Consider the following 16,356-nt stretch of genomic DNA (forward strand, 5'->3'; position numbering starts at 1 on the left):
ATTACTAACGTTCACATCTTCTCCTTCTTCGTCTGTCTTTTGTAAAATTGTTGCATCCTGTTAATCAGCAGCTGTAATACCCCCTCCCGATTTTTTTTATTTTTTATACACCACGTTGGTAGTTACATGAACTGTTAGAACACATTTACACGGTTATATCACAACTGCATGGATAACTTATGTAATCTGCCAAATATCCTCAAAATACATGCCAAACATTGTTTTCTCTTCCGTTTGATTGCTAAACTTATACATTTACTTTTCTTCCTCCTTGTTGTATGGAGTATATTGAGGTTCATTTGTATGACATAACGTTTACGAAGCAAATAGGTTGAACAGCTGCGGAAGAGCAAGCCGCGGAGCGACTGATCGAGGGTAGCAAAATAAAATATAAAAAAGATAAAACTTGAAATAATATTTCAAAAGCTGGCCCAGAATATGTATTCTTCATACATGTGGCACAATACAACATTCAAAGTGCACTGTGCAGTAAAACACCAAACGCCTCCCCCTCAGATTTAAAATATGACAATTCTCTTCATTTTTTTTAATTATAATAATTTAATGTGACATTTTTATTTAATAATTACTGGTTGATGGATAATGCATTTAATTTTCATATTCGTCTTGATTTTAACCCAGGAAAATCATATTCGGACCTTTTTAATCGGCCTTATTGCTAGCTCGTTCGCTGCTTGTTTTGATCTTCTGACGAATGCTTTAGAAAATGTCAAAAAAACAAACATTTATTTAAACTTCGTGAAATCATATCGCATGTATATTTTATAAGTCCGTGAATACAAAGGCTGAATTTGTTATTTGGATTATATATCACAGTGAGATATAAATATAACTATACATATACAATATTGTTAATGAAGTCTTCTTTCGAATCAAGGTGACAAAATTTGCTTTGCGAAATAAAAGAACGGGCTTCACTTACTATATATGAAATATACTTTTAGATATCAATCATCATGACACGTGGATATTATACTTAATACTATTAGATAATACCACCTATACCCACCTGATCATGTACATTTCCTTGTTACAAATATTTGCACAATAAATTGTTTGCAGATTTTAAAATATATGTTGCACGACTGACTCAGAACATAATAATAATAATAATAATAATAATAATTTATTATATTTATAGTTGCTCATTTACAGTACCAAATTAATGAAGGATCCCTAGATCACGTGATTCATAATTTTGTCCTTCAGTTCGCCATTTTAGCTATCGGCGAGACATCCACCCCTTCCTTTAACATTTGACAGCTTCGTTTACGAATGAGTGGGGGTCTTAAGGCCCTGTAGACAGACTTCACTTTTATGAGAGTGACTTTCAGAAGGTAAAATGTCGGGACAAAGTATTATGGACCGCGTAACAGCGGCGAAACATAGTATCGCCGGCCAGGGTCTGGCGAAGTCTGTGTGTAAAGCTACGACAGAAGAAGTCATGGGACCAAAAAAGAAGCACTTAGATTGTACGTATATATACTTATTGTTTAAAATTGTCATAATGAGTCTGTAATTTATTGTTTACTTGCATGGTATTTTGTCATATTGAGATCAGTTATTGTATGAAATTATTTCAAAGTCCGGAGTGGCAAAGTGGGACGGTTCAAATTGTGTATTGAGATTGACAGTAGTCTATGGTTGTCTTCCCCTGACAGCACATATAAATAATTCTTTACACGTGGACAAAATATAGTTGGTCCTGTCGCGTATAATTTTTGGATGGTTTTCTTGGTGTTCAAAGAATTGTACGCTCTGATTGTTATTTTATACAGAGCCAGCCGTGCAGGATCCTCTATATAGCGTTTACTTCGGCGTTTGCTATGTCCATCCGTTCGTCCGTTCCCACCCTCTGTTAAAGGAATTGTTCAATTTTTGTTTAGATTAAATTGTGTCAGAGTGTTTTACATTCTATCCAAATAAATGACATACTCAGCAAAAAGTGTCTCTTGTTTATAATGTGCTTATGAAATAAAACATTGATATTACTATTATATTGTACAGTTGATCCTTTATCTGTCATTGGAGTAGCTGTTTTTTTCCAGCACCTCCAGTCATGTTCGTAACAATGCAGATTTGCAAAATTCGACCAGGAGCTTTAATTTCAGAAGAGGGAGGATTTTCATTGACCCGATAGTTAGAATGCAAATGGACAAAAGTTACAAGTACTGAATAAGTGTTCATTTTTGAAATGTTAAAACATGTACATGTCATCACATAAGTTCTTTAAAGTATCTTGTTGTCTTTCATACTTTCCTTGTATATACCACAATCATTTGTAGCCTCTTCTAAGAGGTCATTGTCTGGATTATGTTTGTGGCAGTCCTCATCATTCTCCATGTTATCATGAAGGAGATATATTGTTCCTGGATCCAGTTTTCCTCAGAAGTTATCCAGAATTTTCCATGGAATGAAAACTGTCCTGTCAATGACTGCATTGGAATGGGACAATATTAATGCAATTCTACAGAATCTATCAGAAATTTATTTCCTGTCTGTGATTGAGGTTGAAGAACCGCCTGTCAGAACTTCTGAGGATGGGTGCTAGCTAGGTCAAATTTGTGAAGTCCCGCTTAAAATAGACTTTATAGGCATGTCAGAATGTATATTGATGTCCCTTTGGACTTGATTCTCGCCATTGAAATTCCAGTTTTCATTGCTTATTTAGGTTTGAGAGTTGTATTATTGGGAGATCATGGATATCTAGATATTGACACATGTTAAACACTGATAAAAAATGATCTGTTAACCATAATCTATTAACCCTTAAGGTGCTATATTGTTTGTAGTACAAGATCCCTCAGTGCTGAATTGTTTGAGAAAAAAAAAGAAAACTGCACAGTTTTAAATTGCATGTATTTAAACAAATATACCCAATTGATAAACAAACCTTATATGAAAAATGATGGCTGATGTCTAAACGTTAAGATTAGCATCAAGGCACATGTGTAAGTATAACACATTTGCATGTACAGGTGCAAATACAGGCAAATAGACAAGCTATAATTATATTTCATCTGTATTTTTGTTTGTTTTTTGATGGAAAAGTTCAAATATATCTAAGAAATATTATATTCTTTAGTAGTTCAACCATGTACATGTAATATCTGTCACAATGTTATATCTAAATTGTGAAAATTAAAGGTAAAGAAAAGGTAAGTTTTGTAAACATCCACTCTATGAATGTCAGAGGTAAGTTTAGACCCCCAGAGTTAGTAATAAATGTTCATGAAAATTTTGAACTTGTTATTTATTCTAATAACATCAAAACTGAGGTTCATATATGGTGAATAAACCTCAGCAAATGCTTAATTTTTTTTTTTAATCATTGGGCAGATCTTGTGTAAAGGGTCACCTTGATAGTTCTTGTTGTCCGTTGTCTGCCAGGTGTAAATTGCTTAGAATAGTAGAAATCTATCCCATACTCATTTTTTTGTGCTGAATTATGGGGTTGATATCACATCATCAGTAACCCAGTAGGAATCGAGATCAGATTTATGTACCAAACCCATTGCTATAATCAGTGCGAACAAGTTTTGACTGCTCAGGTGTGACAGGCTGCTATTTCTTCATGCGACTGTTCTCCTTCAAGTCTACCCCATGAACTCTTTGATCTGCATAATGATTTGTTTGATCTACTATCAGATGCATTAACTTGTCAACAAAAAAAGTCTTAAATAGTCCATAGGTTCAGTATTCGCCATCTCAACAGTTAATTTTGAATTACCAGTGAATGGGGGTTGACAGGCATGCCATCTTTTCTCCTCCAGCCAGCATATATATCAGACTCCAGTTCCACGTCAAATCCTGGCTTAAAATCACTCCTGTGTATTTCCAACAACACTTCGCCAGCTCCAGTAATTTCATCCTCCTCAAATCCTTCAAAATCATTGGCATCATCACTGTCAGAAGCCAGTATTTGTTGCAACAAATCACCATCGTATTCACTGTCAGCCATTAAAATTTTTTCCAGGTACCACGTGCTCAAAAGCGAGTATTTGTAAAACTTCTTTGCTAAATGCAATGTAAAGTACAACAGAATGCTTGTTCCGGGCCTCTATAAACCAGTTAAATGTAGTTTTACAAGCAGTCATGGCTAGTTGAAGTAATAGGATGCGTACATTGTTGCTTACCTGGAAAACGACCTAAGTTGCGACAAGTACTACAAGACATCGACCAGAAACACGTGATAATTGTCGCAACTAGCACTATATGGGTTAATGTCTTTAACCCTTTAAAAATTATTAATGATCACACATATTATAATCCAGTGATTAATGTTAGGTTATCGTCTGTCAAATTAAAAATTAAAGGATCATGATTTAATAAAACCATGGTAAAAGTCTCTTTTTTTTGGAATTAAAAAGGAAAAAATAATTTGAAGTATGTAGGAGATTTCAATAAGCGACAGGAGAGACCATCTTTGTCTCAAGGTTCACATGAATGTTGTTTTCAGGGCTCAAAATTAATGCTAATCCACTATGCTTGTAAGTTAGGTACATCCTCATGACATGTAAATGTGGCATGCAGGGTTAATGAGTTGAAAGAATGCCTAATTCCCTTTATATTTGTGTATGATTGAGGGCGATATTTGGGTTATAGAGTATACAGCTTGACCTTACTTTGGGTTATAGAGTATACAGCTTGACCTTACTTAAGATGTGCACCTTATACAAAAACTACCAGCTCGGTCATTTTCACTTTCTGGACTTCAAAGGTGATTGTTAATTTAATAATAAAAACAACCCAAAAAGAGCTGATAACTTTTTTTTACTTTTTAAATATTTGGTAATTCCCTCATTCCAATTTCTAAAGTTTTTATAGCCTAGTCTGGTAAAATTCTTTTTTCAGATTTTAAGAACTACTGAAGAGTACTGTTGAATAATTCAGGCTGGTTTTTGTTAGCACATGGGACCAGCCATTTTGGTTAGCTGTGCACTTAAATCAGGTACAGTTTTGAGAAGTACAACATCCAAAGGCATTTCAGCCACAGTACATGAAAGTATCATAGCGGTATGCCAGCATTGTCTCCATTTTGCATGTTGCAAATGTAAACATTGCCTTAAACTTGTCATTGTCACAGAAGTACACAGTATCTGTAGAGGGAGTGCCATCATTATTATCTTCCTTGAGATAACTTTTTTTCAAAGAACAATGTCAAGACAGGTTAGGGGAAAGTGGCTACAAGAAGGGTCCATGGGGCACTCACACAGACTGCCTAATAAAGCTGTAAAAATTGTAGAAAACTTGTACCAGGTACACGTAAGTCCTAACCATTTGGTACCTGTTTAAAGGGAAATTGCAGTTAAGTTGCAGTTAAAACCTGAAGTTAAGTCAAAAAATTTTTTTCATTCAGTGTCATATAAATATCACTATCTAATGTCATCTGTTACAAAGTTCAAGGATTCGTCCTCATTTTCTGATAAAGTTGAAATGTTCTAGTAAATTGTCAAGGCCTAGTAATAAATATTTTTCGACTCCCTTTCCCCTTTCCTTGGCCACCCTGTTATTTGTGGACGCTTATTTAGAGACTGAGCTTGAGCTTTGTAACTAACACTTTGATCATACAATTGGTGAAATCTATTGAATGTTGCAACTAAACACGTATGTCAGTTGTGTGGCAAGATCAAATAACCACCTTCTATTACTTGCCATTGTATAACATGGCTCAATCAGAGACTTGTCACGTGAGAAAACAGCATTGGGATTAAGGTAAATTAGTTCCTGGAAGAGACGGACATGTGCTTGGCACTGAAAAAGTAGGTGTATTTGCAGCTCAGTCAAAAGGATTGTTTACTTGAAAATTAAAATGAGTGCCGTCTTTTACAAGCACTTGCAGAAAATTTATACATGGTAATTGGGTGCCCTATGGCTCATTTTATTACCCAGGTTATTATCAACATTTGGGTACCAGGTACCAGGATACCAGTTGGCATCTTTAATGTTCAAAGTATATACCTAAAAGTGACTATACTTCTGAACAATATGGACTAATTAAATCTGGAATCGAGCCTATTCCAGATGTTTGTATAGATGGCAGAGGAAATGTCAGTCTCGCATCTGAATTTGTAGGTGTTTCGCCTACAGAGACCAAAGAAACTGACTGTAAGAGGATTAGTTATTCACCTCTGAAGAATACTCCCAGATACTAGGAGCTTATGGGACCAGCCTCTTTGAAGACGGGTAAGGCGATGTAAGAAGGAATGAATGTTTGAGTTGAGTATTTTGACACTACTTGATAGTAAGAAGTTGAACACTTCCTAGCATTCACAGTGTGATGCTACTTTATGTTGGGAAGGAAGTGCACTACTCGCTCAAGATAGGATTTTGCTGCCTTCTGCGAAGGTGGAAGGGAACTGCTCATCCCAGGGTACTGTCGCACCCTTTCAAGTGGGAGGAGCAGTACTGCGCCTTAATGTTTGATAACAAACCAGGCTCTGACATATGTCTTGCCAGACCAGTCACTGGTGACCTATCAAGAGGAGACAAAATAGTTGACCGGTCAACAGAATCTCAAGAATACATAGGGCCACATCTCACCATGAAGAGAAGTACAGGAAATGGTACATAGTGCTCCTATTCTTATCGAATCTACCCCATTTAAACAAATTCTTCTGGAGTAACTTTCAGATATGGAGAAGACCTTCTCAATCTGGAACACAATGTCTGTCAGATTGGGTGGTCTCCATTGACTTTCTGGATACCAATTTGCACTTCTCAATTTTTTCTTTACATTTTCAGTGTATCAAGGTTTGCTTGGACCAAGGAGTTTTTCAATTCCAGGTTCTGCCATTCAGAATTGCTTCTGAACTCAAAATCTTAGATTCACTAGTTATGGGAGTAGTTGCATCTTACCTCCAATTACTGATACCACAATGTTCGGGTTCAGTCCTTCCTTAAGGATGAATTCTCTTGTTAATCTACTTTAACTGGTTGGGTTTCATACCTAACTTCAAAAAGTTGGAGTTCATTGCATCTTTGGACTTTGTAAATGTGGGAATGAACCTCCTCATGAACCAGAACTTAGTCTGGGTCTCATGGGATCACATAGATTGAATCATGGCACTTCTAGATGTGACAGGTGCATTGTCTGATCACCTATATGTATCACTATTGATTACCTTGCTTGCTAACGTCAGTCTGGTTTCCTTAGAATAACTCTTTATGCACACACATGGTAGAAAACATCCTTTCTTTTCCCTTAAGGGGTCCATTAATATTCAGCATTCAATGTGTAATCATGAATTTTCAGTCACTTGCTGATAGAGACTTTCTCTTATGAAACTAAAAGCCCACCAGGTTCGAGCTGTTGCTGCCTCACGGGTCTGTCTTAATCATTCTTCGTTGGAGGATGTCATGATGGCATTTTGACGATTCCACACTACCTTTTACTTCCATTCATTTGCACAGCACACTTACATAACACACTTACATTTTTTCTCTGGAACTTTTAGGTATGGCACAGCTTGTGACCCAGAGAGGCAAAAACATTCTGCAATTTTGATCTCTCCCTCATAAAACATTCTGCAATTTTGATCTCTCCCTCATGTGGTGATTGCATTTAATTTTTCTGTGTTTAGTCAGTTTACCACATCAACCTATCCACCTGACAAATTCAGCTTTACAAGAGCAAAAGGCATGATATTGCTGCTATTTAACTTTTTATTATGCAGTACTTACCTGTGTCCTGGCACAATCATCTGCAAGGAAAAAGATAACTTTTATGTTCATGAGCATGTGTGGTCCATGACTGGACCATGTCTTTTTGACAATTTTCCACTCTGGGGGAGGAGGAAATCACTTTGATGGCAGAGTTTTCTTCAACATGAAAAGTAAAAGCTGTACAATAATAATGCGTAACCCTCACCCAAACTGCATTTTGATGTTATTGTTTCTCTAAATAATTGTTTTGAAAAAGAAGTTCTGCTGGTTCTTCCCAGGAATTTACAGGGTTCTTCCTCAATTCTTCCACCACATACTGGCCGGCCACATATAACCTATATTATTCATTTAGCTCAGTACTAACATTTATTCGTGAACAATAGTGACCAAAATAGACTGGTATAGATCATAGCATATTGCACCTGAAAATTGGTCTCTACTCATGTGCATAGATTGTGATTGTCAGTTTCATAGGCTCTGAACTTGTGCTGCATAAACTCTGATTGTTTGGTGCATTGAATGATCATCCTATGCATAGATTAAGGTTCAGTGCATAGACTGATATTCCTGTGCATAGGCTCTAATTGTCCTATGCATAGACTATGATTGTTTGGTGCAATATGTGATGGCAGATCTGGCTTGATGCAGTGTATCTTTATATTCTTGTAACCCCTGATTTTTTTTTAATGCAATGTGCAGATTGGGGTTATATATGCATGTGTGTGTGTGTGTATATATATATATATATATATATATATATATATATATATATGCAGAGATTATTTTACATGTAGGTATATATCATATACTGATCTAGAAGGCTTTCATTTATCACAGGAGGCCTAGCTTTCTGTTCCCAGCCAAATGAAAAGGTGTTTCCAATCAATTGGACCTCAGCTCTTGAACTTATTCCACCAATTAATTAAATTGATAAGATATTTTATTTCCATGCACTCTACATAAAGGGTAGTGTTGCTGTAACTGCTATTTCTTGGTACAGTGGAATGTTGAAGGTCATTAAGAGGTTAAGAAAATCATTAGTAGTATCTAGCTCCCCTATCTCAATGATTAAAGGTTTTCTTTATATACAGGGGACACTCTTTAATGGTGGAGTTTGCATGATATACAGTAACCATAATATTATAGCCAAACATTTAGATTTGTTGTCATTTGTTGCCAATTTCGTAGCTTTTTAAGTAGGTGTAAAGTGCATAAAACAGAGTTTAATATTTGTTGTGTAATTTTGATTAATTAGCTTATAAACAAATACTTTGAAATTAATTTCTTACTTAATTTAGCATTTGGGAATTTCTAATCTTAAATCTTACTACCGCTCCAGTGGTTTAGTGGTTAGAGCATCTGATTCAGAAGCGGGAGGTTGTGGGTTTGGTCCCCGAGTCATACCAAAGACTTACAAAAATGGTACTAACATCTGCCTCGCTTGGCACTCAGCATTAACAGGTTAGGGTTAGAACTGGACGGCCTGGTGTCATGATGATGTGACTGGGTGGGACATCACGCTACATATCTGTGACGTGATGCCTCAGTGCTAGGCACCACTGTAAACTGCCACACTACAGACAACATAGTGATATGACTGAAAAATTGTTAAAGCATTGTTAAAAATCAAAATCACACACACACACAATTTATGGACTTGTTGAGATTATCAAGGATATGAACTCCATCACATCTAATACTTGAAAACATTGATTTGCCCATGCAATTGGCGACCTTGTTACTAATGAAACTCCATTTGATTTGAAACTCCATGCTAACAATGTCAGGGATATTGAAGGAGAAAATCTGCATTGAATAAAATTCTATTGAAAAATTCTTAGCTTTTCACAGCCAAATGAGAAGTCCATCATCAATATCAGTAGCGGGAAACTTTCTTTTAGATAAAATTGATAAATTTCTTGAATCAAACTGTATAAATCAAAATTGTGATGGAACAAGTTTTCATAAGAATCATGTGCTTTATGGAGTTGATCATTACCATGCTTGGAAGTAATTGATGTATATGCAAGTGATACAGAGAAAAGGTTGCAAAAACTGTGTTCCTATTGTAATTATCATTTAAAATTGAAAAATTCCAAATTAGTTTAGTAAAAATCTAATTTCACTCAATTGTAATTTTAGTGAAATACCAAATAGGTCCAAAAGTTATCTGGGGCACTGGTATATTGACTTTTATAGGTACAGTATGTTGATACTACATAAAAGTATTATGTTGGGTTTTGGAAAATGTCTGTCAGAAAAGGTGCCTGTCTTCTCTGAGATGAATATTAGATAGGTTTAACTGTATTATACCTGTCCCGAAAGGAAAAGTTTCTAATTACTTTGCGGTTTATCTCCAGTATCAGACAAACAGCAGTGTATACTCTTGGCGAGCTTGGCCCTATTCATCTGGGGTGAAAAAATCTTTTAGCAGTAAATTTCAACAATAAACTCCCAATATTTTAAAAAATTTCTTCAAAACTAAATGTTACAGGAAATGAAAAATCTGGAGTTTATGGTTAATTTGGGTTATAATATATACATTCATGTACATGGAATGTCCATGTTATGTGCTCTCCCATTTTGATTAGCCTTTGGGTCAGGGTCACTTGATTTCATATTTTGATTAAATTAAGTTTTAGTATCACCTTATCGATTGTATCCTCTGAACTTTGTCTTGGCAAATGACGCAAGATTGATAATAAACCAGGTAATACTGGTTTAGATATTTACTTCAGAAAGATAGACTGATATAAACACTACTAAATAGATCAGTCTGCATGTTACATTTCTATAATACAATATCATAGATTATTACCATGTGCATTCACCTTTGTCCTAGTCCTAATCAGTCATTATTATCCACATCCTTTTTGAAGAGGAGATGGTGTGGGGGAGTGATCCTGCATATCCAGACATGCTTGTATGTACGAGTAATGTCTCCTATAACTGTATACAAATTTAAATTTATCTTCTAGCATAATACTGGGGGGAGGAGGTAGAGAGTGTGGAGATAATACTACTCTGCTGAATATTTTGGGTTGCTTTTTTTCTCTCTCTTGCTTACCATTACAAAGTGGAGGCATTGGCATCTGTGTCAGCATCAGCACAGATAAAACATACACATACATACAGGCTACAACCTTTGTAGATCTGAATCTTATTTTTCTTTTTAGCTTCCAGGAAACCATTTGGAGCACATTTCTTAGCACATGCCATCTGTGGTAGGGGATAAGGGGGTTAATTTTGTTTATTAGTTGTACATTCTTTATTAAGTGTTTGCATTTACAGTTGCTCAGGTGTGTAGCACACTGTATGCATACTGTTGTACCTGGAGTCCTGAAATATGGTGAGAAGATTGAGCTTCGTGAGTACCATACCCTCTCACAAAAGTAGGTCAGAGTGGCCCATATTTCACACTTGCTTAGGTTACATTTAGTATTTAAAAGTTATTTTCATACTAAAATCGTCAAGCTAAATGATTGTATGCATGTCCATTAGTACCACACCCTTGCAACAAATGATCACTGAACTGCATTTCACCTGTTACTGATTTAGGTCAAGTATTTGTACTTAGCTCATGACCAGATTGATTCTTTGCACCCTGTACATACATGTACACTGTTATACATAGTGTAATAAAACTTGATTACAGGGTGTATCCTGAATAATAGACACTTTTTACATTAGTGTGTATATTAGAGTATATTGAGCTTTTTTGTTTCGTTTTACCAGCGTGGTGCTAATAAAGATGGACATCACTCTCAATTTTATGATCCTAGCATTAATAGTGTCTAAGAAATGAACAGCAAACACAAAATTTAATATGTCAGCATAAAAAAGTTATGATAGTGGCTTCAGGATTGTCGGTTTTAGTGGGCATACCAGCATGAGTATTAAGTACATGTCAACCACTGACATTCTAAACAAAACTTGGTGCTTAAAATATCAAATAGCCTGACACCCATGGCCCCTTTAATTTTAGATTGGGCCCATCCTGTATTCTACGTGAGGTGCTTGTCGGGCTTGTTGGAAAAACAAATGTCAATTTGCCTGAAGAAACATGGATCGCGCTGATGAAATGTGTTAATGTATTTTCAGGATGTTGACATACCTGCCATAACACGGTGCAATCTAAATAAGACCACCCCTGTCTCACGTGAAATTGAAATCTGATTTTAATCAGATTGAAGCATGACGTGTCATACTAAAATTGTGATTTTATACTCCCATACCCCCTGACGGTCGTGCTTAGAGAAAACAATTTTCAGTAATCTTTACCCCCCCCCCCCCCCCAATAACCACTTTCACTATATGTCCATTACATGTAGGGCATATAAATGGTAAACAGTCGTGATTGGAGCTGATGTAAAACTATCCCTGGGGCAGTTTAAATAGCAGCAATTAAAGACAAAGAGGTGGGGTTTAAACCGCCCCACATATTCACATATCATTTCACATATTACTTAATTGGCTGACATTAGCTAGTGAGATGTGTCTGAAGGCTGTAATCGGTGAGCCTATTGTGCTGATTTAGGTAGGATCGGGAAGTGGAACAACCCATGATAGGTAAATCAAAGAGATGATAAATGTGTGTACAAGAACCAAAGATATTACACATTATTGGCTTGAATGAGAATGTTTAAGCCATATGAATTATATTTTTGACATGTTTCTTTGAAGTTAGATTTTACTGCATATATAGACTGCAAAGCATGATCATTTCAGCTCTCGGAATAGTGTTCAAGTGTAATTTATTTTTGAAGCCGATTTAGATTAGCTATCAACTGAGCCAAACAAAAATAATTTTCAAAATCTTGGTTGACGGAGTTTTACTTTGTGAAGCATGCTGGCATAGCGATGAACACTAATGAGACTTGCATTACCTTCAAACCTCTTTGAACCCTATTGAATTTATATTCAGATTGTAGCTATTACAATGTTGTGTGCCAGTATTAAAAAGGCAAATTTTGGGCATGTGGAAATTGTAGTATTGGAGTCAGGGCATGTGGAATTTCCATCAGGGCTTGTGAGTTTTTTAAGTTATCAGCCCAGGGTCTGTGTCTAAAATAGTTTTCTTTGAGCACTGCTGTCAATTGTGAAAGTCACCAGAAAACAACAATATTAACATCCTTCATATTTTGGTTTTATTACCTACCATAGATTCGATCTCTTACTTCTCGACAAATATGGTAATCGTGTGATCTGATTGATCCATAAAATCATTTGACGTTATCAAATGACAGACCTGGTTAACCTATTCGTTACAGTGATATTGCTTCTAACAAGACAGATTTTACTTGAGAACATCGGGTATGTCCATGTTTTGAAAAATAGAAATTCATGGGTGCACTTTTAAAATAGTGTACTCTTCTGTGTTCCGACATTTTCCAAAATAAAACCGGTGATACAGTTCTAGTAACTTATGGTCATCCAGTGTATACAAGATAAGCGCACGATAATTGGCACTATGCAAAAACCTTGAATACCTCAATTTTGTAGAAAGTTACCTTACTATACCCTCATCACATAAGATAAAAATGGACAGTAGTGAGAATTGCCTTTATCGAGGAACTGGCTGTTCATTATATGTTGACAAATTTTGTATCTGCTATAGGTCTCTCTTGTTTATCTCACATCTGCCAAAGAGTCGCCAAGTTTTAATCAAAGACTTGTGAGCCATAATAATAATAATAAAGACTTTATTTAAAGAAGGTAACTCAATTAGTTATTGAACTAATCTACCATGAGGCCTTTATGTGCAACCTTTGATTTCTTTATTACTTATAACACCTCAGTGAATGTCCAGTCTTAGGTCTTTATTACAAGAATAAGGGAATCTGTTTACCACATGTACTATATATATGTTGACCAATGAGTAACAATTTTTAATCAGATTACTTAGACCTATCATTGTGCCATTTTGTGTACTGGTGCAAGACCATTCCAGTCCCCCAATAGAGGGGTTCTGACGGGCTTCTGTTTGGTATGAATAGAATGTGTAAAAATACAATTTTTCTTCTAAATTTTAATTTTAACCCTTTACCCCATGCAAGCACCTTTGGACGCCTCAACTCCATTCACATACAGTGCCTTTTGACGCCTCTACTCCATTCTCATGGAGGTCGTAGATATTTCATTGAGTTTTCATGATTAGAATCAAACTATGAAAGCTTCAATAACTTAAGTAAAGGCTCTGATATTGACGTAGGCAGCAATTAGTTTTTTTATAAATTATCAAATTCAGATGATTTAGTGATGTAGACGCAAAGAACTTGTAAATTTTGAGCATGTGAAATGGCAGTTACGGTTGGTCATGCGGCTTCACTGACTTGATGGTGAATGAGTTCTCTCAAGAATTTAAAGCACATAAAAAATTCTTCCATGAAAAATAATTATACAGCTATAAAGATCGGATTTTACACTTGAATCTTTCCATGCATAATATATGTATACCAAAAGTGTAAAATAGTTAAAATTACTGTTAAACGTAACATACACTACACTGCTTAACAGTTAACAGGCAGGCCTATGTGTATGGAGTCAAATAGGTAACAGGTGTTCTATTTTTAGCGCACTGCACTGGGTAACTTTGTATATAGAAGGGCTAAAAAGTCATGCACTCTATGAGGTAAAGGGTTAAAACATATTTACAGTATTTACCATATTTATATTGGGACACAATAGAATAATTATTTTTTTTCCTGCCCCAGAACTTATGGTGAAACTTTTTTCACCTAGGTCATTATGTCCCCAGACTTAAGAAACAAAATAAATTTGTATTGAATTTGTGCCCCCCACCATGCATGTTGTTATGAATTAGATAAAGAAAAAGCTCATTTGATAATAAAAAGAAAGAACTAACCTTGTATTGTTATCATTGATTCCTGTTTTTCCATCATGAGCATCAAAGAATAAAATACATCCGCAAACTCTGTATACATAGCATAGGCTTCCATACTGTAGCGTCTATCGTTCGTATCCCATAACATGTGACACGTTGTTCACTGACACTGAGAACATTGAGAAACAAATTGTTTGGTTGTGCTCAGATCTTTGAGTACGTTATCTAAGTGGAAACTGGATCCAACAGAATCGCAAATGAGAGGAAAATAATCAACTAATATCTTGAAGACAGCAGTCATTCATGCATGTCACTGTGTTAGGTGCAAAATAACCAAGATTGAATTATATCCAGGTCAGCTATATGACAGTATCTCGCAAATAAAAGTCATTATTTGAAAACAAATTCACTTGAGTGCAAAGTGACAATCTTTTTGCTAGCATGGGTTACAAAAGTATTATTAAAGCAAGTTATTGCTGTGTATACTATTTACCAGCAGAAATCAATGCCCCTTTATATTAATTATAACTACAGACGCCAAGCACATAGAAGCTCGGGTGGTGAATGAGCACAACTAGCAGCAAGCAGTAAACTCAATTCTTTGTACTTACCGACAGGACATCAGAGATGGTTATTTTTGTTGCGAAGCAAACCAACCTTGGAAGCTGACTGGATTTTTTTAAGTGTGCAGATTTTTTTTATATATACAAAGATGGTCGAGATATGGAAGCTACCTTTTCACTGGTATTCATGGGAATTTTGATATAAATTGAAACAATTGAACAATTTTTAAAGTGACACAATATATCGCTTCATGCATATACATTGATGACCCACTTTCGCCTAGAAGAAATGGAGAAAATAAAATCATTTGATGAATTTGTGAAGGCCAGAAGAGAAGCAGATGATTTCACTGACAATATGATCATTGACATGGATGAAATTCGAGTGTCTTTTGATCTCAGTCCTGGATGGACTGACAGTAAGATGGTAAAAAGTGTGAAAATTAGCACAATTGGTGAAGATTTGAAAAAAAACCCCAGACTTTAGTCCTTGAAGTTTCCGCTTCAGGTGATGTGTTGCCTCTAGTGATAATTTGTCACGGTATGAGAAGGCTAAAAAAATGTATATTCATGTACCGAAATAATGGATCGTACTTGTGCAGGAGAAGGGTTGTGTTGATGAGATAATGCTGCAGTGAATTAAAGTCTTTTATCTCAAGTACACAGTTTTATATTTTTTTAAATAAAATTTCAGTTGGAGTGTATTTGTTTACATGTAATTTTCGAGTGATTAAAAAAGTTTTCCACAACTTATGAGTCGAAAAAACAATGTGTCTTAGAACGTACAGTGCAGAAGAAAATTACTTTTAAAATTAACTTATGGTGTCCAAACAAATACGGTGTCCCAAGATATATGGTAAATATGGTACTGTTCAAAAGTGGTAGATTTCAACTAAAAAACAATCCTTGTGGTATACCTAAAAAACTGTATTTTGGTCCCAATGCTGATCGAATCATATGAATGAATTTCTACACATAAATGAGGTAATTTTATATCTGATTGGCTGAACCTCTTACCATTCTTAAGACCAAATTTCAATTTGAAGTTTTTTTTTGTTTAAGTATGGTAAACAAGCCTTGAAAATTTACCATGCTTGTACCTACTTTGCCCATCTAGTAACCATCTATGAGAGGTGTAAACCTGTTTGGCTCCCTCTTTATTACCAGTGAATGGGCAATAGGTGGGTGGGGTGGTTCAGTGGTTCAGATATATAAAAATTGCAATTACAGTGACATTTCTATATTTAAATAAAAATCCATATT

The 16,356-nt window shown here is 35.5% G+C and overlaps 1 protein-coding gene across 11 annotated transcripts in view; it reads left to right on the forward strand.

Moving 5' to 3' along the window:
* Nucleotides 1-1,222: 1,222 nt before the first annotated feature.
* Nucleotides 1,223-16,356, forward strand: part of LOC149771073 (phosphatidylinositol-binding clathrin assembly protein LAP-like) — a 157,051-nt gene continuing 141,917 nt past the window's right edge. For all 11 annotated transcript variants that reach the window (XM_089948848.1, XM_089948855.1, XM_089948852.1 and 8 more), the window contains exon 1: nucleotides 1,223-1,493. In XM_089948848.1, the coding sequence (XP_089804974.1) occupies nucleotides 1,364-1,493 (130 nt within the window). In that variant the 5' untranslated portion in view covers nucleotides 1,223-1,363. The remainder of the gene's footprint in view (nucleotides 1,494-16,356) is intronic.

Source organism: Sinohyriopsis cumingii, unplaced genomic scaffold (genome assembly GCF_028554795.1).
Source record: "Sinohyriopsis cumingii isolate HCF-2022 unplaced genomic scaffold, ASM2855479v2 utg002126l, whole genome shotgun sequence".
Taxonomy (NCBI): domain Eukaryota; kingdom Metazoa; phylum Mollusca; class Bivalvia; order Unionida; family Unionidae; genus Sinohyriopsis; species Sinohyriopsis cumingii.